The 26,498-nt window shown below is 51.2% G+C and overlaps 2 protein-coding genes across 2 annotated transcripts in view; one reads left to right on the top strand and one right to left on the bottom strand.

The window, feature by feature from the left end:
• HGD (homogentisate 1,2-dioxygenase) overlaps positions 1 to 11,161 on the top strand; it is a 76,447-nt gene extending 65,286 nt beyond the window's left edge. Inside the window, exons 13-14 of the mRNA XM_040339200.1 lie at positions 7,154 to 7,335; positions 10,518 to 11,161. Coding sequence (XP_040195134.1) covers positions 7,154 to 7,335; positions 10,518 to 10,652 — 317 coding nt within the window. The 3' untranslated portion in view covers positions 10,653 to 11,161. The remainder of the gene's footprint in view (positions 1 to 7,153; positions 7,336 to 10,517) is intronic.
• Positions 11,162 to 16,880: 5,719 nt separating this feature from the next.
• On the bottom strand, positions 16,881 to 19,669 carry NDUFB4 (NADH:ubiquinone oxidoreductase subunit B4). Its single transcript, XM_040339201.1, has 3 exons — positions 19,433 to 19,669; positions 17,746 to 17,892; positions 16,881 to 17,099 (listed from the first exon to the last, which is right to left on the bottom strand). The coding sequence occupies exons 1-3, from the start codon at positions 19,634 to 19,636 to the stop codon at positions 17,037 to 17,039; spliced, it is 414 nt and encodes a 137-aa protein (XP_040195135.1). The 5' UTR covers positions 19,637 to 19,669; the 3' UTR covers positions 16,881 to 17,036.
• Between the last annotated feature and the right edge of the window lie 6,829 nt (positions 19,670 to 26,498).

The raw sequence follows: 26,498 nt of genomic DNA on the forward strand, positions 1-26,498 counted from the left end.
CACCAATGTAAGGGACATTCTTCCCACTGATCACCAATGTAAGGGACATTCTTCCCACTGATCACCAATGTAAGGGACATTCTTCCCACTGATCACCAATGTAAGGGACATTCTTCTCACTGATCACCAATGTAAGGGGCATTCTTCTCACTGATCACCAATGTAAGGGACATTCTTCTCACTGATCACCAATGTAAGGGGCATTCTTCTCACTGATCACCAATGTAAGGGGCATTCTTCTCACTGATCACCAATGTAAGGGACATTCTTCCCACTGATCACCAATGTAAGGAACATTCTGCCCACTGATCACCACTGTAAGGAACATTCTTCTCACTGATCACCAATGTAAGGGACATTCTTCTCACTGATCACCAATGTAAGGGACATTCTTCTCACTGATCACCAATGTAAGGGACATTCTTCTCACTGATCACCAATGTAAGGGACATTCTTCCCACTGATCACCAATGTAAGGAACATTCTTCTCACTGATCACCAATGTAAGGGACATTCTTCCCACTGATCACCAATGTAAGGAGCATTCTTCTCACTGATCACCAATGTAAGGGACATTCTTCCCACTGATCACCAATGTAAGGAACATTCTTCCCACTGATCACCAATGTAAGGAGCATTCTTCTCACTGATCACCAATGTAAGGGACATTCTTCCCACTGATCACCAATGTAAGGAACATTCTTCTCACTGATCACCAATGTAAGGAACATTCTTCCCACTGATCACCAATGTAAGGGACATTCTTCTCACTGATCACCAATGTAAGGGACATTCTTCCCACTGATCACCAATGTAAGGAACATTCTTCCCACTGATCACCAATGTAAGGGACATTCTTCTCACTGATCACCAATGTAAGGGACATTCTTCCCACTGATCACCAATGTAAGGGATATTCTTCTCACTGATCACCAATGTAAGGGACATTCTTCTCACTGATCACCAATGTAAGGAGCATTCTTCTCACTGATCACCAATGTAAGGGACATTCTTCCCACTGATCACCAATGTAAGGAACATTCTTCTCACTGATCACCAATGTAAGGGACATTCTTCTCACTGATCACCAATGTAAGGGACATTCTTCCCACTGATCACCAATGTAAGGGACATTCTTCTCACTGATCACCAATGTAAGGGACATTCTTCCCACTGATCACCAATGTAAGGGACATTCTTCTCACTGATCACCAATGTAAGGAGCATTCTTCTCACTGATCACCAATGTAAGGGACATTCTTCTCACTGATCACCAATGTAAGGGACATTCTTCCCACTGATCACCAATGTAAGGGACATTCTTCTCACTGATCACCAATGTAAGGAGCATTCTTCTCACTGATCACCAATGTAAGGATCATTCTTCCCACTGATCACCAATGTAAGGGACATTCTTCCCACTGATCACCAATGTAAGGGACATTCTTCTCACTGATCACCAATGTAAGGGACATTCTTCTCACTGATCACCAATGTAAGGGACATTCTTCTCACTGATCACCAATGTAAGGGACATTCTTCCCACTGATCACCAATGTAAGGGACATTCTTCTCACTGATCACCAATGTAAGGAGCATTCTTCTCACTGATCACCAATGTAAGGAACATTCTTCTCACTGATCACCAATGTAAGGAGCATTCTTCTCACTGATCACCAATGTAAGGAACATTCTTCCCACTGATCACCAATGTAAGGAGCATTCTTCCCACTGATCACCAATGTAAGGAACATTCTTCTCACTGATCACCAATGTAAGGGACATTCTTCTCACTGATCACCAATGTAAGGGACATTCTTCCCACTGATCACCAATGTAAGGAAGATTCTTCTCACTGATCACCAATGTAAGGAACATTCTTCTCACTGATCACCAATGTAAGGAACATTCTTCTCACTGATCACCAATGTAAGGAACATTCTTCCACTGATCACCAATGTAAGGGACATTCTTCTCACTGATCACCAATGTAAGGGACATTCTTCTCACTGATCACCAATGTAAGGGACATTCTTCTCACTGATCACCAATGTAAGGGACATTCTTCCCACTGATCACCAATGTAAGGGACATTCTTCTCACTGATCACCAATGTAAGGGACATTCTTCTCACTGATCACCAATGTAAGGGACATTCTTCCCACTGATCACCAATGTAAGGGACATTCTTCTCACTGATCACCAATGTAAGGAACATTCTTCCCACTGATCACCAATGTAAGGGACATTCTTCTCACTGATCACCAATGTAAGGGACATTCTTCTCACTGATCACCAATGTAAGGGACATTCTTCTCACTGATCACCAATGTAAGGGACATTCTTCCCACTGATCACCAATGTAAGGGACATTCTTCTCACTGATCACCAATGTAAGGAGCATTCTTCTCACTGATCACCAATGTAAGGAACATTCTTCTCACTGATCACCAATGTAAGGGACATTCTTCCCACTGATCACCAATGTAAGGGACATTCTTCTCACTGATCACCAATGTAAGGGACATTCTTCTCACTGATCACCAATGTAAGGGACATTCTTCCCACTGATCACCAATGTAAGGGACATTCTTCTCACTGATCACCAATGTAAGGAACATTCTTCCCACTGATCACCAATGTAAGGGACATTCTTCTCACTGATCACCAATGTAAGGGACATTCTTCTCACTGATCACCAATGTAAGGGACATTCTTCTCACTGATCACCAATGTAAGGGACATTCTTCCCACTGATCACCAATGTAAGGGACATTCTTCTCACTGATCACCAATGTAAGGAGCATTCTTCTCACTGATCACCAATGTAAGGAACATTCTTCTCACTGATCACCAATGTAAGGAGCATTCTTCTCACTGATCACCAATGTAAGGAACATTCTTCCCACTGATCACCAATGTAAGGAGCATTCTTCCCACTGATCACCAATGTAAGGAACATTCTTCTCACTGATCACCAATGTAAGGGACATTCTTCTCACTGATCACCAATGTAAGGGACATTCTTCCCACTGATCACCAATGTAAGGAAGATTCTTCTCACTGATCACCAATGTAAGGAACATTCTTCTCACTGATCACCAATGTAAGGAACATTCTTCTCACTGATCACCAATGTAAGGAACATTCTTCCCACTGATCACCAATGTAAGGGACATTCTTCTCACTGATCACCAATGTAAGGGACATTCTTCTCACTGATCACCAATGTAAGGGACATTCTTCTCACTGATCACCAATGTAAGGGACATTCTTCCCACTGATCACCAATGTAAGGGACATTCTTCTCACTGATCACCAATGTAAGGGACATTCTTCTCACTGATCACCAATGTAAGGGACATTCTTCCCACTGATCACCAATGTAAGGGACATTCTTCTCACTGATCACCAATGTAAGGAACATTCTTCCCACTGATCACCAATGTAAGGGACATTCTTCTCACTGATCACCAATGTAAGGGACATTCTTCTCACTGATCACCAATGTAAGGAACATTCTTCTCACTGATCACCAATGTAAGGGACATTCTTCCCACTGATCACCAATGTAAGGGAAATTCTTCTCACTGATCACCAATGTAAGGGACATTCTTCCCACTGATCACCAATGTAAGGAACATTCTTCTCACTGATCACCAATGTAAGGGACATTCTTCTCACTGATCACCAATGTAAGGGACATTCTTCCCACTGATCACCAATGTAAGGGACATTCTTCTCACTGATCACCAATGTAAGGAACATTCTTCTCACTGATCACCAATGTAAGGGACATTCTTCTCACTGATCACCAATGTAAGGGACATTCTTCCCACTGATCACCAATGTAAGGGACATTCTTCTCACTGATCACCAATGTAAGGAACATTCTTCTCACTGATCACCAATGTAAGGAACATTCTTCCCACTGATCACCAATGTAAGGAGCATTCTTATCACTGATCACCAATGTAAGGAACATTCTTCTCACTGATCACCAATGTAAGGGACATTCTTCTCACTGATCACCAATGTAAGGAACATTCTTCCCACTGATCACCAATGTAAGGGACATTCTTCCCACTGATCACCAATGTAAGGGACATTCTTCTCACTGATCACCAATGTAAGGAACATTCTTCTCACTGATCACCAATGTAAGGAACATTCTTCCCACTGATCACCAATGTAAGGGACATTCTTCTCACTGATCACCAATGTAAGGAACATTCTTCCCACTGATCACCAATGTAAGGGACATTCTTCTCACTGATCACCAATGTAAGGGACATTCTTCTCACTGATCACCAATGTAAGGGACATTCTTCCCACTGATCACCAATGTAAGGGACATTCTTCCCACTGCTCACCAATGTAAGGGACATTCTTCCCACTGATCACCAATGTAGGGGGCACCTTTACATTGACCATCATAGTTGGCAGTAATTGATGTACAATGAGCTATAGATGTTGTAATTATCACCAGGGGTTGCCAGAGATTAAAGTTACTTCATGGGGTGCTCTATGTTAAAATGGTTGAGAAAGGCAACTCTAACTCTTTGTAGACATACCACGCAGTGGCGGCCTATCCATAGAGGGCGCACGGGCGTTGTGTGCATGGGTTCCAATGGGGGCGGTTTAAAGCACGTGATAGCACCCTGAGGCTCTAATAGGCTTCAAAAAAGGGAGGGCTCGGGGCGCAGAGCATTGCGTCCCGATCCCACCTTGTTGTGTGACAATAGTGAACTTTTTTTACACTAAAGTTCCTCCCCGCCAATCAGGAGTCAGTTTCCCGATGAGCCTAAACATCAGGCGATCCTATTGGATGCCTAGTGGATAGGTGGAAGTGGAACAGTACGCTGTAGGAGATAGGGGAGCGGATACCAGAACCGAGAAGAGGCGACCACAGCCTGGACCTACAGTACGCTGGGAGGAGGAGCGGAAACCAGAGCCACCGCTCCCCGCACCTATGGCCGCCGTTCCCCGCACCTCCGGGCTGCTCCCCACACCCATGGCTGCCGCTCTCCGCACTTCTGGGCGGCTCCACGCACCTATGGCTGCCACTCTCCGTACCTCTGGGCCGCTCCCGCACCTATGGCTTCCGCTCCACGCACCTCTGGGCCGCTCCACGCACCTATGGCCGCCGCTCCCCGCACCTATGGCTGCCGCTCCCTGCACCTGTGGCGCCGCTCTCTGGGCCGCTCCCCACATCTATGGCCGCCGCTCCCTGCACCTCTGGGCCACTCTCATGGCTGCCGCTCTCCGCACCTCTGGGCCACTCTCATGGCTGCCGCTCTCCGCACCTCTGGGCCGCTCCACGCACATATGGCTTCCGCTCTCCGCACCTCTGGGCCGCCCCACGCACCTATAGCTTCCACTCTCCGCACCTCCGGGACGCTCCCCGCACCTTCGGGCTGCTCCCTGCACCTATGGCCGCCGCTTCCCGCACCTATAGCCACCGCTCCCCGCACCTCCAGGGCTGCTCCCTGCAGCTATGGCCGCACCTCCGGGAGATAAGATCACAGCCACGATTGGGTAAGTGACAGGGTCATGGGGGGGGTGGCTGCCGTTGCCTCGCCGCTGGAAACCCTGGGTGGCAGTGCCGCCCCCCAAATTAAAGATCCACCAACCGCCACTGCCCTGTGGACCATTTTCGGCTAGTGTTCAATTTTGTGTTTAAGGTCGGTAGACCGGAGATGGACGGGAAGGAAGCAATAACTGCACAGTCTCGCCACCCGATTCCTCCCCTTCTGTGGGAGACAGACAGGAGGACGGCGATCCATATGCCAGGAGTGTTCTGCGCCCCGTGCCCGCCCTTTTTTGAAGCCAATCAAAACCTCAGGTTCTAATCACGTGCTTTAAAAAAAAAGAAATCCATGCGTCCGGTGCCCCGCATGTAGATTAGGGGCCACTGCTATGGACCCTGTAGAGTATACTGTGGACTACAGAACACCTCCCTATGTGTTATGCATATGAAGAGAAGGTGGAGGTGTCCATAACAGGAGAAAAGCCTATGATGGCAAGGCTGCTCCTCTATAGATACAATACAGTGAATGAACGTTGTCACTCTAAGACAGGAAGTGTGTTAATGGCAGAACTTTGCCCTGTGGTGTCACTGGGATAGGAAGTGATTTATGGCTAGATTCAGGTAGGGGCGCGCATCTTTAAGGCGGCGTAGCGTATCGTATTTACACTACGCCGCCTTAAGTTAGAGAGGCATGTACTGTATTCACAAAGCACTTGCCTCCTAACTTACGGCGGCGTAGCGTAAATAGGGTCGGCGTAATCGCGCCTAATTCAAATGTGGATGGGGGGGCGTGTTTTATGTTAATGTTTGGTGACCCGACGTGATTGACGGTTTTTTACGAATGGCGCATTCGCGCCGTCCGTGTACATTTCCCAGTGTGCATTGCTCCAAAGTACGCCGCAAGGACGTATTGGTTTCGACGTGAACGTAAATTACGTCCAGCCCCATTCGCGGACGACTTACGCAAACGACGTAAATTTTTCAAATTTCGACGCGGGAACGACAGCCATACTTAACATTGACTAGGCCAGCTATTTGTTCGACTAACTTTACGCCGGGAATCGCCTTACGTAAACGGCGTATCTTTACTGCGCCGGGGGCACGTACGTTTGTGAATCGGCGTACCTAGGCATTTACATATTCTACGCCAAACTCAACGGAAGCGCCACCTAGCGGCCAGCTGAAAAATTGCACCCTAAGATACGACGGCACAGGCTGTCGTATCTTAGCTAGGTTTAAGTGTATCTCAGTTTGAGAATACACTTAAACTTACGACCGCACAGATTCCGAGTAACGTCGGCGTATCTACTGATACGCCGGCGTAACTCTGTCTGAATCTGGCTATTAAAATCTCTCCAGGGGAGACACACCTGGGGAATTGCAACCTCTTCCCCCCCCCCCTAAAATAAATAAGAAATAAGTGTTTTGTTGGTACAACATCCGGCCTAGGTTCTGTCCAGTCTTCCAGGGCCCGGGTCCGGCAGGCAAAGAGGACCTGTCACACCATGGAACTCTGTTATAGGACCACGGTGGGATTATCATGGTACCTGGGTGTGGACACCCTTCTTGATTCGGCATTTCAAAAAAGCTGGTGGTAACTTTTGTCTCCTTTTTTATCTCCAGGGAATTGTATGAGCGAGTTTATGGGGCTGATTAAGGGTCACTACGAGGCCAAGGAGGAGGGATTTCAGCCAGGTGGGGGCAGCCTGCACAGCGCCATGACACCTCATGGGCCGGACTACGAGTGCTTTGAGAAGGCCAGCAACGCTAAACTGGAGCCTGAGAGGGTGGCGGAGGGGACGATGGTGAGCAGGTCATCTGGTGCTGCATAGAAAGCAATTCATTAATAATAATAATAATGATGATGATAATAATAATAATAATAATAATAATAATAAATAAAAATTATATAAATGTATAGATAAAAAAATATATATATAATTTGGGGGGTGGCAGGGGATAAGAATTGTTCTAGGAGAGGAGATTTGGGGAGGTGTGCTAGGAGTGATGATTTCGGGGGTTTTGTGTTGGGGGGGGCAGAAGATTTGTGCCAGGAGGGGGAGTTTTGGAGGGTCTGTGCTAGAAAAGGTAATATGATGGGGCGGAGGGAATTTGTGCTAGCAGGGATGATTGATTGGGGGGGGGGGGGGTATTTGTGCCAGAAGGAGAAACTTGTGCTGGGAGGGGGGCATAAGATTTAATTGGGGGCATTTGTGCCAGAAGAGGGAAATTTGTGCTGGGAGGGGGGCATAGGGTTTGATTGGGGGTATTTGTGCCAGAAGGGGAAATTAGTGCTGGGAGGGGGGCATAAGATTTAATTGGGGGGTATTTGTGCCAGAAGGGGAAATTTGTGCTGGGAGGGGGGCATAAGATTTAATTGGGGGGTATTTGTGCCAGAAGGGGAGATTTGTGCTGGGAGGGGGGCATAGGATTTGATTGGGGGTATTTGTGCCAGAAGGGGAGATTTGTGCTGGGAGGGGGCATACGATTTAATTGGGGGTATTTGTGCCAGAAGGGGGGAATTTGTGCTGGGAGGGGGCATAGGATTTAATTGGGGGTTTTTGTGCCAGAAGGGGGACATTTGTGCTGGGAGGGGGCATAAGATTTGTTTGGGGGGTATTTGTGCCAGAAGGGGGACATTTGTGCTGGGAGAGGGGCATAAGATTTAATTGGGGGTATTTGTGCCAGAAGAGGAGATTTGTGCTGGGAGAGGGGCATATGTTTTTATTGGGGGTATTTGTGCTGGAAGGGGGCATAGGTTTTTTTGGGGGGTGTTTGTGCTGGGAGGGGGCATAGGGTTTTATTGGGGGTATTTGTGCCAGAAAAGGAAATTTGTGCTGGGAGGGGGGCATAGGATTTGATTGGGGGCATTTGTGCCAGAAGAGGAGATTTGCGCTGGGATTTGATTGCGCATAGCATTTGATTGGGGGGATTTGTGCCAGAAGGGAAAATTTGTGCTGGGAGGGGGGCATAAGATTTGATTGGGGGTATTTGTGCCAGAAGGGGAAATTAGTGCTGGGAGGGGGGCATAGGATTTGATTGGGGGTATTTGTGCCAGAAGGGGAAATTTGTGCTGGGAGGGGGGCATAAGATTTGATTGGGGGTATTTGTGCCAGAAGGGGAAATTTGTGCTGGGAGGGGGGCATAAGATTTGATTGGGGGTATTTGTACCATAAGGGGAAATTTTGTGCTGGGGGGGGCATAAGATTCGATTGGGGGTATTTGTGTCAGAAGGGGAAATTTGTGCAGGGAGGGGGGCATAGGATTTGATTGGGGGTATTTGTGCCAGAAGGGGAAATCTGTGCTGGGAGGGGGGCATAGGATTTGATTGGGGGTATTTGTGCCAGAAGGGGAAATTTGTGCTGGGAGGGGGGCATAAGATTTGATTGGGGGTATTTGTGCCAGAAGCGGAAATTTGTGCTGGGAGGGGGCATAGGATTTGGTTGGGGGTATTTGTGCCAGAAGAGGAGATTTGCGCTAAGATTTGATTGGGGGTATTTGTGCCAAAAGGGGAAATTTGTGCTGGGAGGGGGACATAGGATTTGTTTGGGGGGTATTGTGCCAGAAGGGGAGATTTGTGCTGGGAGGGGGGCATATGATTTGATTGGGGGTATTTGTGCCAGAAGGGGGACATTTGTACAGGGAGGGGGGCATATGATTTGATTGGGAGGTATTTGTGCCAAAAGGAGAAATTTGTGCTGGGAGGGGGGCATAAGATTTAATTGGGGGGTATTTGTGCCAGAAGAGGAAATTTGTGCTGGGGGGGGCATAGGATTTGATTGGGGGCATTTGTGCCAGAAGAGGAGATTTGCGCTGGGATTTGATTGCGCATAGCATTTGATTGGGGGTATTTGTGCCAGAAGGGGAAATTTGTGCTGGGAGGGGGGCATAGGATTTAATTGGGGGTATTTGTGCCAGAAGGGGGACATTTGTGCTGGGAGGGGGCATACGATTTAATTGGGGATATTTGTGCCAGAAGAGGAAATTTGTGCTGGGAGGGGGCATAGGATTTGATTGGGGGGTATTTGTGCCAGAAGGGGAAATTTGTGCTGGGAGGGGGGCATAAGATTTAATTGGGGGGTATTTGTGACAGAAGGGGAAATTTGTGCTGGAAGGGGGGCATAAGATTTGATTGGGGGTATTTGTGCCAGAAGGGGAAATTTGTGCTGGGAGGGGAGCATAAGATTTAATTGGGGGGGTATTTGTGCCAGAAGATTAAATTTGTGCTGGGAGGGGGGCATAAGATTGAATTGGGGGTATTTGTGCCAGAGGAGATAATTTGTGCTGGGAGGGGGGCATAGGATTTGATTGGGGGTATTTGTGCCAGAAGAGGAAATTTGTGCTGGGAGGGGGGCATAAGATTTAATTGGGGGTATTTGTGCCAGAAGGGGAAATTTGTGCTGGGAGGGGGGCATAAGATTTAATTGGGGGTATTTGTGCCAGAAGGGGAAATTTGTGCTGGGAGGGGGGCATAAGATTTAATTGGGGGTATTTGTGCCAGAAGGGGGACATTTTGTGCTGGGAGGGGGGCATAAGATTGAATTGGGGGTATTTGTGCCAGAAGAGGAAATTTGTGCTGGGAGGGGGGCATAAGATTTAATTGGGGGCATTTGTGCCAGAAGTGGGACATTTGTGCTGGGAGGGGGGCATAGGATTTGATTGGGGGGTATATGTGCCAGAAGGGTAAATTTGTGCTGGGAGGGGGGCATAGGGTTTGATTGGGGGGTATTTGTGCCAGAAGGGGGAAATTTGTTCAGCCGAGCTGTCCTCCTGAGTATTTCCAAGGCTCTCCAGCGCCCCCCCCCACCTCTGGCCACATGCAGTATTGCATACCATAGAAGTCAATGCGGAACGGATTCTCTTCGTTTCCATCGACTTCTATGGGGAACCTCGCTTTGATATGCGAGTGCTTTGCATTACAAGCGTTCTCCCGGATCGGATTATGTGTATAATAATAATAATATTATTTCTTCTCTCCCCTCCCCAGGCCTTCATGTTTGAGTCTTCGCTGAGCATGGCCGTCACCCGCTGGGGGCTGGAGACCTGCAACCGCCTGGATAAAGAATATTACCGCTGCTGGGAGCCCCTCCGCAGCCACTTCACCCCCACACTGGAGAAGTGACCGCCGCCCCGGGCCCCCGCCGTATCTATAGGTCACATGAAATCATATAAAGAGACAGTCCTGATATATTCTCTAAATCAATGCAATGTCATTTTTTAAAACTATGAATTTAATTTCCTTCCCATTTATCTTTACGTTCGTGACCCGCCCTGGGCGCCAAAAAAAAACGATTGCGTCCGGGGGCTGCTCCTCCGCCCCGCGAACCAATAGGATGTGCCGTTTTAGGCGTCCCGACATTGGTTTGTATTCCAACGCAACTGTGACTCCCGGGTGTGGAAAGACGCAGGCTGCGTGCGTTGTGCGGCAAAATGCGCCAATGTGAATGAGCCCGTAAAAAGCTCGCCGCAAACACTGCTGAAGCCGGGGCTGAAACCGTAGAAAGCTGCGGGGCTCCGTATGGTGGCGTCACCGTCCCTGGCTGTACAGTGCGGCAGAGGGGAGCAAGTCACGTGACCGGCTGGACAGAATTAGAAACATTGTAACCAATAAAAGTCTCCTATTGTATTTCATCGAATGTAATGTGGGACGTCACAGCACAGAATTCCCAACGTGTGTTCCTCGGATAATGACGACTCCTTCCCAAATATAATAAACATCAATCTGTTCCGGAGTCAGTGTGTGTGACTGAATCTGCAGGTGTGCGGGGATGGCGGGAACCCCTCATAATGGGCACAGCGGGTGTACAGACCCGGGAACTCAGCACAGGGATGGTGGGAACCCCTCATAATGGGCACAGCGGGTGTACAGACCCGGGAACTCAGCACAGGGATGGTGGGAACCCCTCATAATGGGCACAGCGGGTGTACAGACCCGGGAACTCAGCACAGGGATGGTGGGAACCCCTCATAATGGGCACAGCGGGTGCACAGACCCGGGAACTCAGCACAGGGATGGTGGGAACCCCTCATAATGGGCACAGCGGGTGTACAGACCCGGGGACTCAGCACAGGGATGGTGGGAACCCCTCATAATGGGCACAGCGGGTGCACAGACCCGGGAACTCAGCACAGGGATGGTGGGAACCCCTCATAATGGGCACAGCGGGTGTACAGACCCGGGAACTCAGCACAGGGATGGTGGGAACCCCTCATAATGGGCACAGTGGGTGCACAGACCCGGGAACTCAGCACAGGGATGGTGGGAACCCCTCATAATGGGCACAGCGGGTGCACAGACCCGGGAACTCAGCACAGGGATGGTGAGAACCCCTCATAATAGGCAAAGCGGGTGTACAGACCCGGGAACTCAGCACAGGGATGGTGGGAACCCCTCATAATGGGCACAGACCCGGAAACTCTGCACAGGGATGGTGGGAACCCCTCATAATGGGCACAGCGGGTGTACAGACCCGGGAACTCACCACAGAGATGGTGGGAACCCCTCATAATTGGCACAGCGGGTGTACAGACCCGGGAACTCAGCATAGGGATGGTGGGAACCCCTCATAACGGGCACAGCGGGTGTACAGACCCGGGAACTCAGCACAGGGATGGTGGGAACCCCTCATAATGGGCACATCGGGTGTACAGACCCGAGAACTTAGCACAGGGATAGTGGGAACCCCTCATAATGGGCACAGCGGGTGTACAGACCCGGGAACTCAGCACAGAGATGGTGGGAACTCCTCATAATTGGCACAGCGGGTGTACAGACCCGAGAACTCAGCACAGAGATGGTGGGAACCTCTCATAATGGGCACAGCGGGTGTACAGACCCGGGAACTCAGCACAGGGATGGTGGGAACCCCTCATAATGGGCACAGCGGGTGTACAGACCCGGGAACTCAGCACAGGGATGGTGGGAACCTCTCATAATGGGCACAGCGGGTGTACAGACCCGGGAACTCAGCACAGGGATGGTGGGAACCTCTCATAATGGGCACAGCGGGTGTACAGACCTGGGAACTCAGCACAGGAATGGTGGGAACCCCTCATAATGGGCACAGCGGGTGTACAGACCCGGGAACTCAGCACAGGGATGGTGAGAACCTCTCATAATGGGCACAGCGGGTGTACAGACCCGGAACTCAGCACAGGGATGGTGAGAACCCCTCATAATGGGCACAGCGGGGGGTACAGACCCGGGAACTCAGCACAGGGATGGTGGGAACCCCTCATAATGGGCACAGCGGGTGTACAAAGCCGGGACGTCAGCACAGGGATGGTGGGAACCCCTCATATTGGGCACAGCGGGTGTACAGACCCAGGAACTCAGCACAGGGATGGTGGGAACCCTTCATAATGGGCACAGCGGGTGTACAGACCCGGGAACTCAGCACAGGGATGGTGGGAACCCCTCATAATGGGCACAGACCCGGAAACTCTGCACAGGGATGGTGGGAACCCCTCATAATGGGCACAGCGGGTGTACAGACCCGGGAACTCACCACAGAGATGGTGGGAACCTCTCATAATGGGCACATCGGGTGTACAGACCCGGGAACTCAGCACAGAGATGGTGGGAACTCCTCATAATTGGCACAGCGGGTGTACAGACCCGAGAACTCAGCACAGAGATGGTGGGAACCTCTCATAATGGGCACAGCGGGTGTACAGACCCGGGAACTCAGCACAGGGATGGTGGGAACCCCTCATAATGGGCACAGCGGGTGTACAGACCCGGGAACTCAGCACAGGGATGGTGGGAACCTCTCATAATGGGCACAGCGGGTGTACAGACCTGGGAACTCAGCACAGGAATGGTGGGAACCCCTCATAATGGGCACAGCGGGTGTACAGACCCGGGAACTCAGCACAGGGATGGTGAGAACCTCTCATAATGGGCACAGCGGGTGTACAGACCCGGAACTCAGCACAGGGATGGTGAGAACCCCTCATAATGGGCACAGCGGGGGGTACAGACCCGGGAACTCAGCACAGGGATGGTGGGAACCCCTCATAATGGGCACAGCGGGGGGTACAGACCCGGGAACTCAGCACAGGGATGGTGGGAACCCCTCATAATGGGCACAGCGGGGGGTACAGACCCGGGAACTCAGCACAGGGATGGTGGGAACTCCTCATAATGGGCACAGCGGGTGTACAAAGCCGGGACGTCAGCACAGGGATGGTGGGAACCCCTACTTTTTATAAAGCAAAATCAAAAATACATAAATTCAAAAATCCTGGTTGCTCCTGCTGCTCTCCATCTCCCCCTCCTGTCCATGCCCCCATTTCAGCTGGGGATTCTGCAGAGAAGTGTTGGCAGCTCTGCACATGCTCAGTTCTCAGGGAGTGTCTATGTTGAGCATCTCTTCCCCATCACATCTGAGCAGCCCGTGTGACTATAGAGTCACACATGTGGGCGTATACACAGTGGTAAAGGACAGCCCACTCCCTCACTTCTAGTGTGCTTCAGCAGGAACACAGGTGCCCCCATGTCCGTGAGTAAATATACGTGCCCCTACCTTGGCGGCCATTAAGAGTACACGTGCCCCTGGGTCTATAGTCAGTGAGCTTACAAGTGACCCTACGTCCGTGGTCAGTGAGGGCTACAAGTGACCCTACGTCCGTGGTCAGTGAGGGCTACAAGTGACCCTACGTCTGTGGTCAGTGAGGGCTACAGGTGACCCTACTTCTGTGGTCAGTGAGGGCTACAAGTGACCCTACGTCTGTGGTCAGTGTGGGCTACAAGTGACCCTACGTCTGTGGTCAGTGAGGGCTACAAGTGACCCTACGTCCGTGGTCAGTGAGGGCTACAAGTGACCCTATGTTAGTGAGGGCTACAAGTGCTTCTACGTCTGTGGTCAGTGAGGGCTACAAGTGCCCCTACGTCTGTGGTCAGTGAGGGATACAAGTGACCCTACGTCTGTGGTCAGTGAGGGCTACAAGTGACCCTACGTCCGTGGTCAGTGAGGGCTACAAGTGACCCTACGTCTGTGGTCAGTGAGGGCTACAAGTGACCCTACGTCCGTGGTCAGTGAGGGCTACAAGTGACCCTACGTCCGTGGTCAGTGAGGGCTACAAGTGACCCTACGTCCGTGGTCAGTGAGGGCTACAAGTGCCTCTACGTTAGTGAGGGCTACAAGTGCCCCTACGTCCGTGGTCAGTGAGGGCTACAAGTGACCCTACGTCAGTGTAGGCTACAAATGCCCCTACGTCTGTGGTCAGTGAGGGCTACAAGTGCCCCTACGTCTGAGGTCAGTGAGAGCTACAAGTGCCCCTACGTCTGTGGTCAGTGAGGGCTACAGGTGACCCTACGTCTGGTCAGTGAGGGCTACAAGTGCCCCTACGTCCGTGGTCAGTGAGGGCTACACTTCCCCCTTACGTCAGTGAGGGCTACAAATGCCCTTACGTCTGTGGTCAGTGAGGGCTACAGGTGACCCTACGTCTGGTCAGTGAGGGCTACAAGTGACCCTACGTCCGTGGTCAGTGGGAGCTACAAGTGACCCTACGTCCGTGGTCAGTGAGGGCTACAAGTGACCCTACGTCTGTGGTAAGTGAGGGCTACAAGTGACCTTACGTCTGTGGTCAGTGAGGGCTACAAGTGACCCTACGTCTGTGGTCAGTGAGGGCTACAAGTGACCCTACGTCTGTGGTCAGTGAGGGCTACAAGTGACCCTACGTCTGTGGTCAGTAAGGGCTACATGTGCCCTTACGTTTGTGGTCAGCGTGGGCTACAAGTGCCCCTACGTCTGTGGTCAGCGAGGGCTACAAGTGACCTTACGTCTGTGGTCAGTGAGGGCTACAAGTGCCCCTACGTCTGTGGTCAGTGAGGGCTACAAGTGACCCTACGTCTGTGGTCAGTGAGGGCTACATGTGCCCTTACGTTTGTGGTCAGCGTGGGCTACAAGTGCCCCTACGTCTGTGGTCAGTGAGGGCTACAAATGCCCCTACGTCTGGTCAGTGAGAGCTACAAGTGACCCTACGTCTGTGGTCAGTGAGGGCTACAAGTGACCCTACGTCTGTGGTCAGTGAGGGCTACAAGTGACCCTACGTCTGTGGTCAGTGAGAGCTACAAGTGACCCTACGTCCGTGGTCAGTGAGGGCTACAAGTGACCCTACGTCTGTGGTCAGTGAGGGCTACAAGTGACCCTACGTCGGTGAGGGCTACAAGTAACCCTACGTCTGTGGTCAGTGAGGGCTACAAGTGACCCTACGTCTGTGGTCAGTGAGGGCTACAAGTGACCCTACGTCGGTGAGGGCTACAAGTGACCCTACGTCTGTGGTCAGTGAGAGCTACAAGTGACCCTACGTCTGTGGTCAGTGAGGGCTACAAGTGACCCTACGTCGGTGAGGGCTACAAGTAACCCTACGTCTGTGGTCAGTGAGGGCTACAAGTGACCCTACGTCTGTGGTCAGTGAGGGCTACAAGTGACCCTACGTCGGTGAGGGCTACAAGTGACCCTACGTCGGTGAGGGCTACAAGTGACCCTACGTCTGTGGTCAGTGAGGGCTACAAGTGACCCTACGTCTGTGGTCAGTGAGGGCTACAAGTGACCCTACGTCCGTGGTCAGTGTGGGCTACAAGTGACCCTACGTCGGTGAGGGCTACAAGTGACCCTACGTCGGTGGTCAGTGAGGGCTACAAGTGCCCCTACGTCCGTGGTCAGTGAGAGCTACAAGTGACCCTACGTCTGTGGTCAGTGAGAGCTACAAGTGACCCTACGTCTGTGGTCAGTGAGAGCTACAAGTGACCCTACGTCTGTGGTCAGAGAGGGCTACAAGTGACCCTACGTCTGTGGTCAGTGAGGGCTACAAATGCCCCTACGTCGGCGAGGGCAACAAGTGCCCCTACGTCGGTGAGGGCAACAAGTGCCCCTACGTCGGTGAGGGCAACAAGTGCCCCTACGTCTGTGGTCAATGAGGGCTACAAGTGACCCTATGTCCGTGGTCAGAGTGGGCTACAAGTGCCCCTACGTCGGCGAGGGCTACAAGTGACCCTAAGTTGGTGAGGGCTACAAGTGACCCTACGTCGGTGGTCAGTGGCTGTAAGAAAAATGCCCCAGTTGTGTCCCCACCACCCTCTTCCCATGCTCTCTTGGGGAACCATTGAATAAAACCCTCATTACAAGGAAAGAGCTAGGAGCGTACAGAGGTGCGCGCTTCTACTACAGAGCGTAAGTGAATGTCCTCTCAGTATTAGAAGTTGTGACCGAGTCCATTATTCTACAACTAGGGGGTCAGACTGATGCATGAAGAAACCCATCACCCCTCCCCCCAATCACCATCCTGTAGGCACCCCGAACGTCGCTCAGTAATGGATTTCGGGAAAATATCACACCGGATCTCACACAATTTACATCTTTATTTTACAATTCTGTTCCCATATATATTACAATTCCAGACAAAAAATGAATAAATCGATGGAATCGTTATATGACAAAAAACACGTTTATTATGGAGCACGCTGGACTGCGGCGGCTCTGCGTGGGCGGGGCGGCGCTCAGAGAAAAAAAGAAAGCGGGTTGTCGTTCTTCCCTTCCCTGTATTCCTTCTGCTTCAGTGCCTGTGAAGGGGTAAAAAACAGAGAAAGACGTCAATTCATTAATAAAACCCTGCCAGAAAAAAAAAAAAAGGCCAATCACAGAACAGCGGGACAGGCATGAACCTCGGGAACAGCGGGACAGGCATAAACCTCGGGAACAGCGGGACAGGCATAAACCTCGGGAACAGCGGGACAGGCATAAACCTCGGGAACAGCGGGACAGGCATAAACCTCGGGAACAGCGGGACAGGCATAAACCTCGGGAACAGCAGGACAGGCATAAACCTCGGGAACAGCGGGACAGGCATAAACCTCGGGAACAGCAGGACAGGCATAAACCTCGGGAACAGCAGGACAGGCATAAACCTCGGGAACAGCGGGACAGGCGGGAACAGCGGGACAGGCATAAACCTCGGGAACAGCGGGACAGGCATAAACCTCGGGAACAGCGGGACAGGCATAAACCTCAGAACACGGGGTGTGCTGGTGCCAAGCCCTACATAGGGTCACCTTCCTGACAAAACCGGGTGATGTTGGCCCTACGCAACACGTCTGAAAGACGTCTGTGCTCCGTGAAACTCTGGCAACTTTATTAGTCCGGACAAATTAATTAATAGGGTTATTCTGTTCACTCACATCACACAAAAAAAAAAAGAGAGTCACTTACCCGATCCTTGCTTATGAGAGTGTACATGAGGAGGAGGGGGCCACCCACGTACACGATGGTACGCAGCCACACGCTGGCGGATAGTCTGGCATTGGGCAAAATGTTGTAATTGCGCGAGAACATCCATCGGTCCACCGCCGGGTCTTGCTAAAAGGGGGACAGAGAGACTTGTGACTACCTTGAGGACCTCAACCCCCCATTATAACTATCACCTCTACCCCCCCCCCTCATTATACCCATCACCTTCCACCCGAGGACCTCTACCGCCCATTATACCCATCACCCTCCACCCGAGGACCTCTACCGCCCATTATACCCACCACCCGAGGACCTCTACCACCCATTATACCCATCACCTTCCACCTGAGTACCTCTACCGCCCATTATACCCACCACCCTCCTTCCGAGGACCTCTACCGCCCATTATACCCACCACCCTCCTTCCGAGGACCTCTACCGCCCATTATACCCACCACCCTCCTTCCGAGGACCTCTACCGCCCATTATACCCATCACCTTCCACCTGAGTACCTCTACCGCCCATTATACCCATGACCCTCCATCCGAGGACCTCTACCCCCCATTATACCCACCACCCTTCTTCCGAGGACCTCTACTGCCCAACATACCCATCACCCTCCATCCGAGGATCTCTACCCTCCATTATACCCATCACCTGAGGACCTGTACTGCCCATTATATCCATCATCCTCCACCTGAGGACCTCTACCCCCCCCCCCCCATTATACCCAACTCCTTCCACCTGAGGTCCTCTACCACCCATTATACCCATCATCCTCCACCCGAGGACCTCTACCGCCCATTATACCCATCATCCTCCACCCGAGGACCTCAACCGCCCAATATTCCCATCACCCTCCATCCGAGGACCTCTACCGCCCATTATACCCATCACCCTCCATCCGAGGACCTCTACCGCCCATTATACCCATCACCCTCCACCTGAGGACCTCTACCCCCCCCCCCATTATACCCATCACCCTCCACCTGAGGACCTCTACCCCCCCCCCCCATTATACCCATCACGCTCCATCTGAGGACCTCTACCGCCCATTATACCCATCATTCTCCACCTGAGAATCTCTACCCTCCATTATACCCATCACCCTCCACCTGAGGACCTCTACTGCCCATTATACCCATCACCCTCCATCCGAGGACCTCTACCACCCATTATACCCATCACCCTACACCTGAGGACCTCTACCCCCCATTAAACCTATAATCCTTCACTCTCCCCTGTGCCCACCATGCCATGTGCCAACCTGCGCAGTGCCCATGTCATTTCCTGTGCCCACCATGTCTTATGCTGTGCCCATCATGTCATGTACTATGCCCTGTCTTCACGATGCCATGTTCCATCCTGTGTAGTGCCCACCATGTCCTGTGCCCACCATATCATGCCCTGTCCTCTGCCCCCCATATCACGCCCTGTCCTCTGCCCCAAATATCATGCCCATCATTTCATGTCATGTCCTGTGTTGTGTCCACCATGTCATGCCCTGTCCCCACCATATCATGCCCTGTCCTGTGCCCCCATATCATGTCCTGTGCCCACCATATCATGCCATGTCCTCTGCCCACCATATCATGTCCTGTGCCCACCATGTCATGTTCTGTGTTGTGCCCACCATATGCCCTGTCCTCCTTCCCCCCCATAACCCACCACCAGCCCCTTCCTCCGGGGGTCATTGAGTTGTAGTTGATACTGTCTCTTGAGTCCGGCTCGGATGGCCGTTCTCTCCTCCTGGAGCTTCCTCCTCTCCGGGGTCAGTTCATAGTACCGGGCCGGGTCCAGCGCCTCCGGGCGGCTCACAAATCGGCTCTCCTTGTAATCCGCCATGACACAAGGAAAGGACACCCCGGACATCCACCGGGCCTCACACAGCTTTATTCACAGCGGACAAAAAGCACAGCGCCCTACCGGGGGCCGCCGCTAGGTGGCGCGCAGTACCTCGCGATACCAACTGAGGACGCTAGATGGCGCGCAATACAGGGCGATACAACGTATGGCCGCTAGATGGCGCGGAGTACAGCGCGATACAACTTATGGCCGCTAGATGGCGCGCAATACCACTTATGAAAGCTAGATAAATCTCCCTTAAGAGCAATACCACGTTTTGCCGCTAGATGGCGCTCAACAAAGCACAATACCATTTATGGCTTCAAGATGAATCCTGTACAATACATTACCACTGGCAGCCGCTAGATGGAGTCCAATACAATTCAATACTTCTAGTGATCACTACAGAGCCACTTCCCGATCAGACCTTTTCTGGCTCTTTTTTTTTTTTTTTACAAGTTTAAATCAGAATTTTGGGCCAGATTCACGTAGCTCAGCGGATCTATAGATCCGCTCCATCTACGTGAATTAAGATCCGCTCCCGCAAGTTTAGGAGGCAAGTGGCTAATTCACAAACCACTTACCTCCAAACTTGCGACGGCGAATCCTAAATCCCCCGGCGGAATTCAAATTCCGCGGCTAGGGGGAGTGTCACATTTAAATCAGGCGCGTTCCCGCGCCGATTTAAATGCGCATGCGTCGTCCGGGGAATTTCCCGACGTGCATTGCTCCCACTGACGTCACCAGGACGTCAGTGGTTGCGACGTTAGCGGGACTTGCGACGCGCGTGTTCGTGAATCGGCGTACGCAAACGACGTTGGAAAATTCAAATTCGACACGGGAACGCAGGCTATACTTAAGATTGGCTGCGCCTGATAAAAGAAAGGGTAAGTATACGACGGAAAACCGCTACGGAAACGACGTAAGAAGACTGCGACGGGTCCACGTACGTTCGTGAATTTGCGTATCTCGCTGATTTACATATTATTTATCGTAAATCAGCGGGAACGCCCCCGGCGCCATTTTTAAATTGAAAAAAAGATCCGACAGTGTAACACATTGTAACACTGTCAGATCTTAGCCCTATCTATGCGTAACTGATTCTATGAATCAGGCGCATAGATAGGACCAGTGTAAGTCAGAGATACGATGGTGTATCTGTAGATACACCGTCGTATCTCTTTGTGAATCTGGCCCATTGTGCTTGAAAATGTTACACAGGGGCAGATCCACAGAAGAATTACGCCGGCGTATCTCTTGATACGCCGCGTAATTTTAAGTTTCCCGCGTCGTATCTTTGTTTGGTATCCACAAAACCAAGATACGACGGCATCTCGGATCGATCCGACAGGCGTACATCTTCGTACGCTGTCGGATCTTAAGGTGCAATTTTTCCGGCGGCCGCTAGGTGGCGTTTCCGTCGAATTCCGCGTCGAGTATGCAAATTAGCTAGATACGGCGATCCACGAACGTAGGTCCGGCCGGCGCATTTTTTTACGTGTTTGCGTTCGGCTTTTTCCGGCGTATAGTTATAGCTGCTATTATGAGGCGTACTCAATGTTAAGTATGGCCGTCGTTCCCGCGTCGAAATTTGAATTTTTTACGTCGTTTGCGTAAGTCGTTCGCAAATAGGGATTTGCGTAGAATGACGTCACCGTCGTAAGCATTGGCTTGTTGCGGGTTAATTTCGAGCATGCGCACTGGGATACTCCAAAAAAAAAACGTTGTTTACGTCGGGTCGCGACGTATTTACATAAAACACGCCCCCATCACATTGAATTGCGCGCCCTTACGCCGCCAAAGATACACTACGCCGCCGTAACTTACGGCGCAAATTCTTTGAGAATTCGAAAAAATTAAAAATAAGTTACGGCGGCGTAGTGTATCTTAGATACGCTGCGCCCGCCGATGTACGTGAATCTGCCCCATTGTATCTACAGAATAATCTATAGATTTCTGGATGTTACATTGTTTCTTTATAATAATCTTCTAATGAAGATACAATGTAACATCCAGCATTCTATAGATTATTATGAGGATACAATGTAACATCCAATGTTCTATAGATTATTATGAGGATACAATGTAACATCCAACATTCTATAGATTATTATGAGGATACAATGTAACATCCAACATTCTATAGATTATTATGAGGATACAATGTAACATTGATCGTTCTATAGATTATTATGAGGATACAATGTAACATCGATCGTTCTATAGATTATTATGAGGATACAATGTAACATCCAAAGGTCTATAGATTATTATGAGGATACAAAGTAACATCGATCGTTCTATAGATTATTATGAGGATACAATGTAACATCCAAAGGTCTATAGATTATTATGAGGATACAATGTAACATCCAGCATTCTATAGATTATTATGAGGATACAATGTAACATCCAACATTCTATAGATTATTATGAGGATACAATGTAACATCCAACATTCTATAGATTATTATGAAGTTACAATGTAACATCCAACGTTCTATAGATTATTATGAAGATACAATGTAACATCCAACATTCTATAGATTATTATGAGGATACAATGTAACATCCAACATTCTATAGATTATTATGAGGATACAATGTAACATTGATCGTTCTATAGATTATTATGAGGATACAATGTAACATCGATCGTTCTATAGATTATTATGAGGATACAATGTAACATCCAAAGGTCTATAGATTATTATGAGGATACAAAGTAACATCGATCGTTCTATAGATTATTATGAGGATACAATGTAACATCCAAAGGTCTATAGATTATTATGAGGATACAATGTAACATCCAACATTCTATAGATTATTATGAGGATACAATGTAACATCCAACATTCTATAGATTATTATGAGGATACAATGTAACATTGATCGTTCTATAGATTATTATGAGGATACAATGTAACATCCAGCATTCTATAGATTATTATGAGGATACAATGTAACATCCAACATTCTATAGATTATTATGAGGATACAATGTAACATTGATCGTTCTATAGATTATTATGAGGATACAATGTAACATTCAACAATCTATAGATTATTATGAGGATACAATGTAACATCCAACGTTCTATAGATTATTATGAGGATACAATGTAACATCGATCGTTCTATAGATTATTATGAAGATACAATGTAACATCCAGCATTCTATAGATTATTATGAGGATACAATGTAACATCCAACGTTCTATAGATTATTATGAGGATACAATGTAACATCGATCGTTCTATAGATTATTATGAGGATACAATGTAACATCCAATGTTCTATAGATTATTATGAGGATACAATGTAACATCGATCGTTCTATAGATTATTATGAGGATACAATGTAACATCCAATGTTCTATAGATTATTATGAGGATACAATGTAACATCCAACGTTCTATAGATTATTATAAAGAAACAATGTAACATCCATAGTTCTATAGATCATACAGTATATATCTCCATGTGTCCCCACCCTCGTCTCCCCCGATATGAACGCCGGGCGGTCCCCTTGCCCCGGGACAGACGTCACGCTGTGATTGGGTGGAGAGTCAGGCGCTTTCCATCCAGGACAGAATTCCAGTGTCCCCGCCAATAATTTTCATTTCGTCCATCTCGAGCCAAAACACGACGCCCTCCCCTCCCCCGCTCGCTGCGTCCCGCGTCCGATGTTTACAAACACGGCAAATCTCACAGCGAATGAAATGTAGGGGGGGAATTTTCCAACAGGGACAACTGTCCAATGGGGGGGGGCCCCGCTTCTCAGCCTTTGAGCTTTGACCAAGTGTATGTGAAGTTTTAAATAAAGCTTTTTAAAAAAAAAAAAAAATAGTACCAGTTTTTGGGGGGAGAAGGCCGGTGCCTCTTAACCCCTTGCCGACCGCTGCACGACTATATACGTCGGCAGAATGGCACGGCTGGGCAGATCGATGTATATATATATACGTCGCCTTTAAGGCCCGGGGTTGTGGGCGCGCCACAACCCTCGAGCGCCCGCCGCGAGCTCTGTGAGTCTGACCGCGTGTCCCACATACTCGATGTCCCACGACCGTCTCACGGAGCGGCAGAACAGGGAGATGCCAGTGTAAACAAGGCATTTCCCCGTTCTGCCTAGTGACAGAACACTGATCACAGCTCCCTGTCATTGGGAACATTGATCAGTTTCGCTTCCCCCTGTGTCCCCTCCTCAGCAGCTTCCCCCTGTGTCTCCTCCTCTGCGGCTTCCCCCTGTGTCTCCTCCTCGGCAGCTTCCCCCTGTGTCTCCTCCTCTGCCGCTTCCCCCTGTGTCTCCTCCTCGGCGGCTTCCCCCTATGTCTCCTCCTCGGCGGTTTCCCCCTGTGTTTTCTCCTCGGCGGCTGCCCCCTGTGTCTCCTCCTCGGCGGCTTCCCCCTGTGTCTTCTACTCGGCGGCTTCCCCCTGTGTCTCCTCATCGGCGTGCTTCCCCCTGTGTCTCCTCCTCGGCGGCTTCCCCCTGTGTCTCTTTGGGGGCTTCCCCCTGTGTCTCCTCGGCGGCTTCCCCCTGTTTCTCCTCCTCGGCGGCTTCCCCCTGTGTCCCCTCCTCGGCAGCATCCCCCTGTGTCCGCTCCTCGGCGGCTTCCCCCTGTGTCTCATCCTCTGTGGCTTCCCCCTGTGTCTCCTCCTCGGCGGCTTCCCCCTGTGTCTCCTCCTCGGCGGCTTCCCCCTGTGTCTCCTCCTCGGCGGCTTCCCCCTGTGTCTCCTCCTCGGCAGCTTCCCCATGTGTCTCCTCCTCAGCGGCTTCCCCCTGTGTCTCCTCCTCGGCGGCTTCCCCCTGTGTTTTCTCCTTGGCGGCTTCCCCCTGTGTCCCCTCCTCTGCGGCTTCCCCCTGTGTCTCCTACTCTGCGGCTTCCCCCTGTGTCTCCTCCTCGGCGGCTTCCCCCTGTGTCTCCTCCTCGGCGGATTCCCCCTGTTTCTCCTCCTCAGCGGCTTCCCCTTGTGTCCCCTCCTCGGCAGCTTCCCCCTGTGTCTCCTCCTCGGCAGCTTCCCCCTGTGTCTCCTCCTCTGCGGCTTCCCCCTGTGTCTCCTCCTCGGCGGCTTCCCCCTATGTCTCCTCCTCGGCGGTTTCCCCCTGTGTTTTCTCCTCGACGGCTTCCCCCTGTGTTTTCTCCTCGGCGGCTTCCTCCTGTTTCTCCTCCTCGGCGGCTTCCCCCTGTGTCTCCTCCTCTGCGGCTTCCCCCTGTGTCTCCTCCTCGGCGGCTTCCCCCTATGTCTCCTCCTCGGTGGTTTCCCCCTGTGTTTTCTCCTTGACGGCTTCCCCCTGTGTTTTCTCCTCGGCGGCTTCCTCCTGTTTCTCCTCCTCGGCGGCTTCCCCCTGTGTCTCCTCCTCTGCGGCTTCCCCCTGTTTCTCCTCCTCGGGGGCTTCCCCCTGTGTCCCCTCCTCGGCAGCTTCCCCCTGTGTCCGCTCCTCGGCGGCTTCCCCCTGTGTCTCCTCCTCGGCATCATCCCCCTGTGTCTCCTCCTCGGCGGCTTCCTCCTGTGTCTCCTCCTCAGCGGCTTCCCCCTGTGTCTCCTCAGCGGCTTCCCCCTGTGTCCCCTCCTCGGCGGCTTCCCCCTGTGTCCCCTCCTCGGCGGTCTCCCCCTGTGTCTCCTCCTCGGCGGCTTCCCCCTGTGTCCCCTCCTCGGCGGGTTCCCCCTGTGTCTCCTCCTTGGCGGCTTCCCCCTGTGTCTTCTTGTGTCTCCTCCTCGGTGGGTTCCCCCTGTGTCTCCTCCTCGGGGGCTTCCCCCTGTGTCCCCTCCTCTGCTGCTTCCCCCTGTGTCTCCTCCTCGGCGGCTTCCCCCTGTGTCTCCTCCTCTGCGGCTTCCCCCTGTGTCCCCTCCTCGGTGGCTTCCCCCTGTGTCTCCTCCTCGGCGGCTTCCCCCTGTTTCTCCTCCTCGGCGGCTTCCCCTTGTGTCCCCTCCTCGGCAGCTTTCCCCTGTGTCTCCTCCTCGGCGGCTTCCCCCTGTGTTTTCTCCTCGGCGGCTTCCCCCTGTTTCTCCTCCTCGGTGGCTTCCCCCTGTGTCTCCTCCTTGGCGGCTTCCCCCTGTTTCTCCTCCTCAGCGGCTTCCCCTGTGTCCCCTCCTCGGCAGCTTCCCCGTGTCTCCTCCTCGGCGGCTTCCCCTGTGTCCCCTCCTCGGCAGCTTCCCCCTGTGTCCCCTCCTCGGCGGCTTCCCCCTGTGTCTCCTCCTCGGCGGCTTCCCCCTGTGTCTCCTCCTCGGCGGCTTCCTCCTGTGTCTCCTCCTCGGCGGCTTCCCCCTGTGTCTCCTCCTCGGCGGCTTCCTCCTGTGTCTCCTCCTCGGGGGCTTCCCCTGTGTCCCCTCCTCTGCGGCTTCTCCCTGTGTCTCCTCCTCGGCGGCTTCCCCCTGTGTCTCCTCCTCGGCAGCTTCCCCCTGTGTCCCGTCCTCTGCGGCTTCCCCCTGTGTCTCCTCCTTGGAGGCTTCCTCCTGTGTCTCTTCCTCAGCAGTTAAAACGGTCGCTTCTCCTCTTGGCCCCCTTCCTGATTGGCCAGGAGGAGAATCAGAAAGACAATAGTAAATATATATTTGCTATTGTCACACAACTGGGTGGGCTCAGTTCTCTGCTCCCTGAGTCCATCCTTTTTTAAACTAATTAGAGCCTCAGGCTCTAATCATGTGCTTAAAAATAAAAATAAGCCCCCATTGTGAATCCATTTGTCCGGCGCCCTGCATGTAAATTAGGGGCCAGGCGGTGCCCCTGCGCACCTAATGAAGTGGCCACCACTGAGTATATATGTCCTTAAGCGTTACTCAATCTGGAAAACTGATGCTCGTCAGCTCCATCTAGTGGCCATAAGGCGGTATTTTATCCGGAAAATAATAACACAGAAAATGCCACATTATGGCCACTAGAT

The sequence above is a fragment of the Rana temporaria genome, chromosome 2, assembly GCF_905171775.1.
Source record: "Rana temporaria chromosome 2, aRanTem1.1, whole genome shotgun sequence".
NCBI lineage: Eukaryota > Metazoa > Chordata > Amphibia > Anura > Ranidae > Rana > Rana temporaria.

Bases quoted from the DNA above. Each gene is read 5' to 3' on its own strand.
- NDUFB4 (XM_040339201.1), bottom strand. From the start codon at position 19,636: ATGTCCGGGGTGTCCTTTCCTTGTGTCATGGCGGATTACAAGGAGAGC. The intron at 17,893-19,432 runs GTGGGTTATGGG...TCCCCCTTTTAG, and splicing joins CCCGGAGGAAGGGGCTGGTG to CAAGACCCGGCGGTGGACCG. The intron at 17,100-17,745 runs GTAAGTGACTCT...ACCCCTTCACAG, and splicing joins CTCTCATAAGCAAGGATCGG to GCACTGAAGCAGAAGGAATA.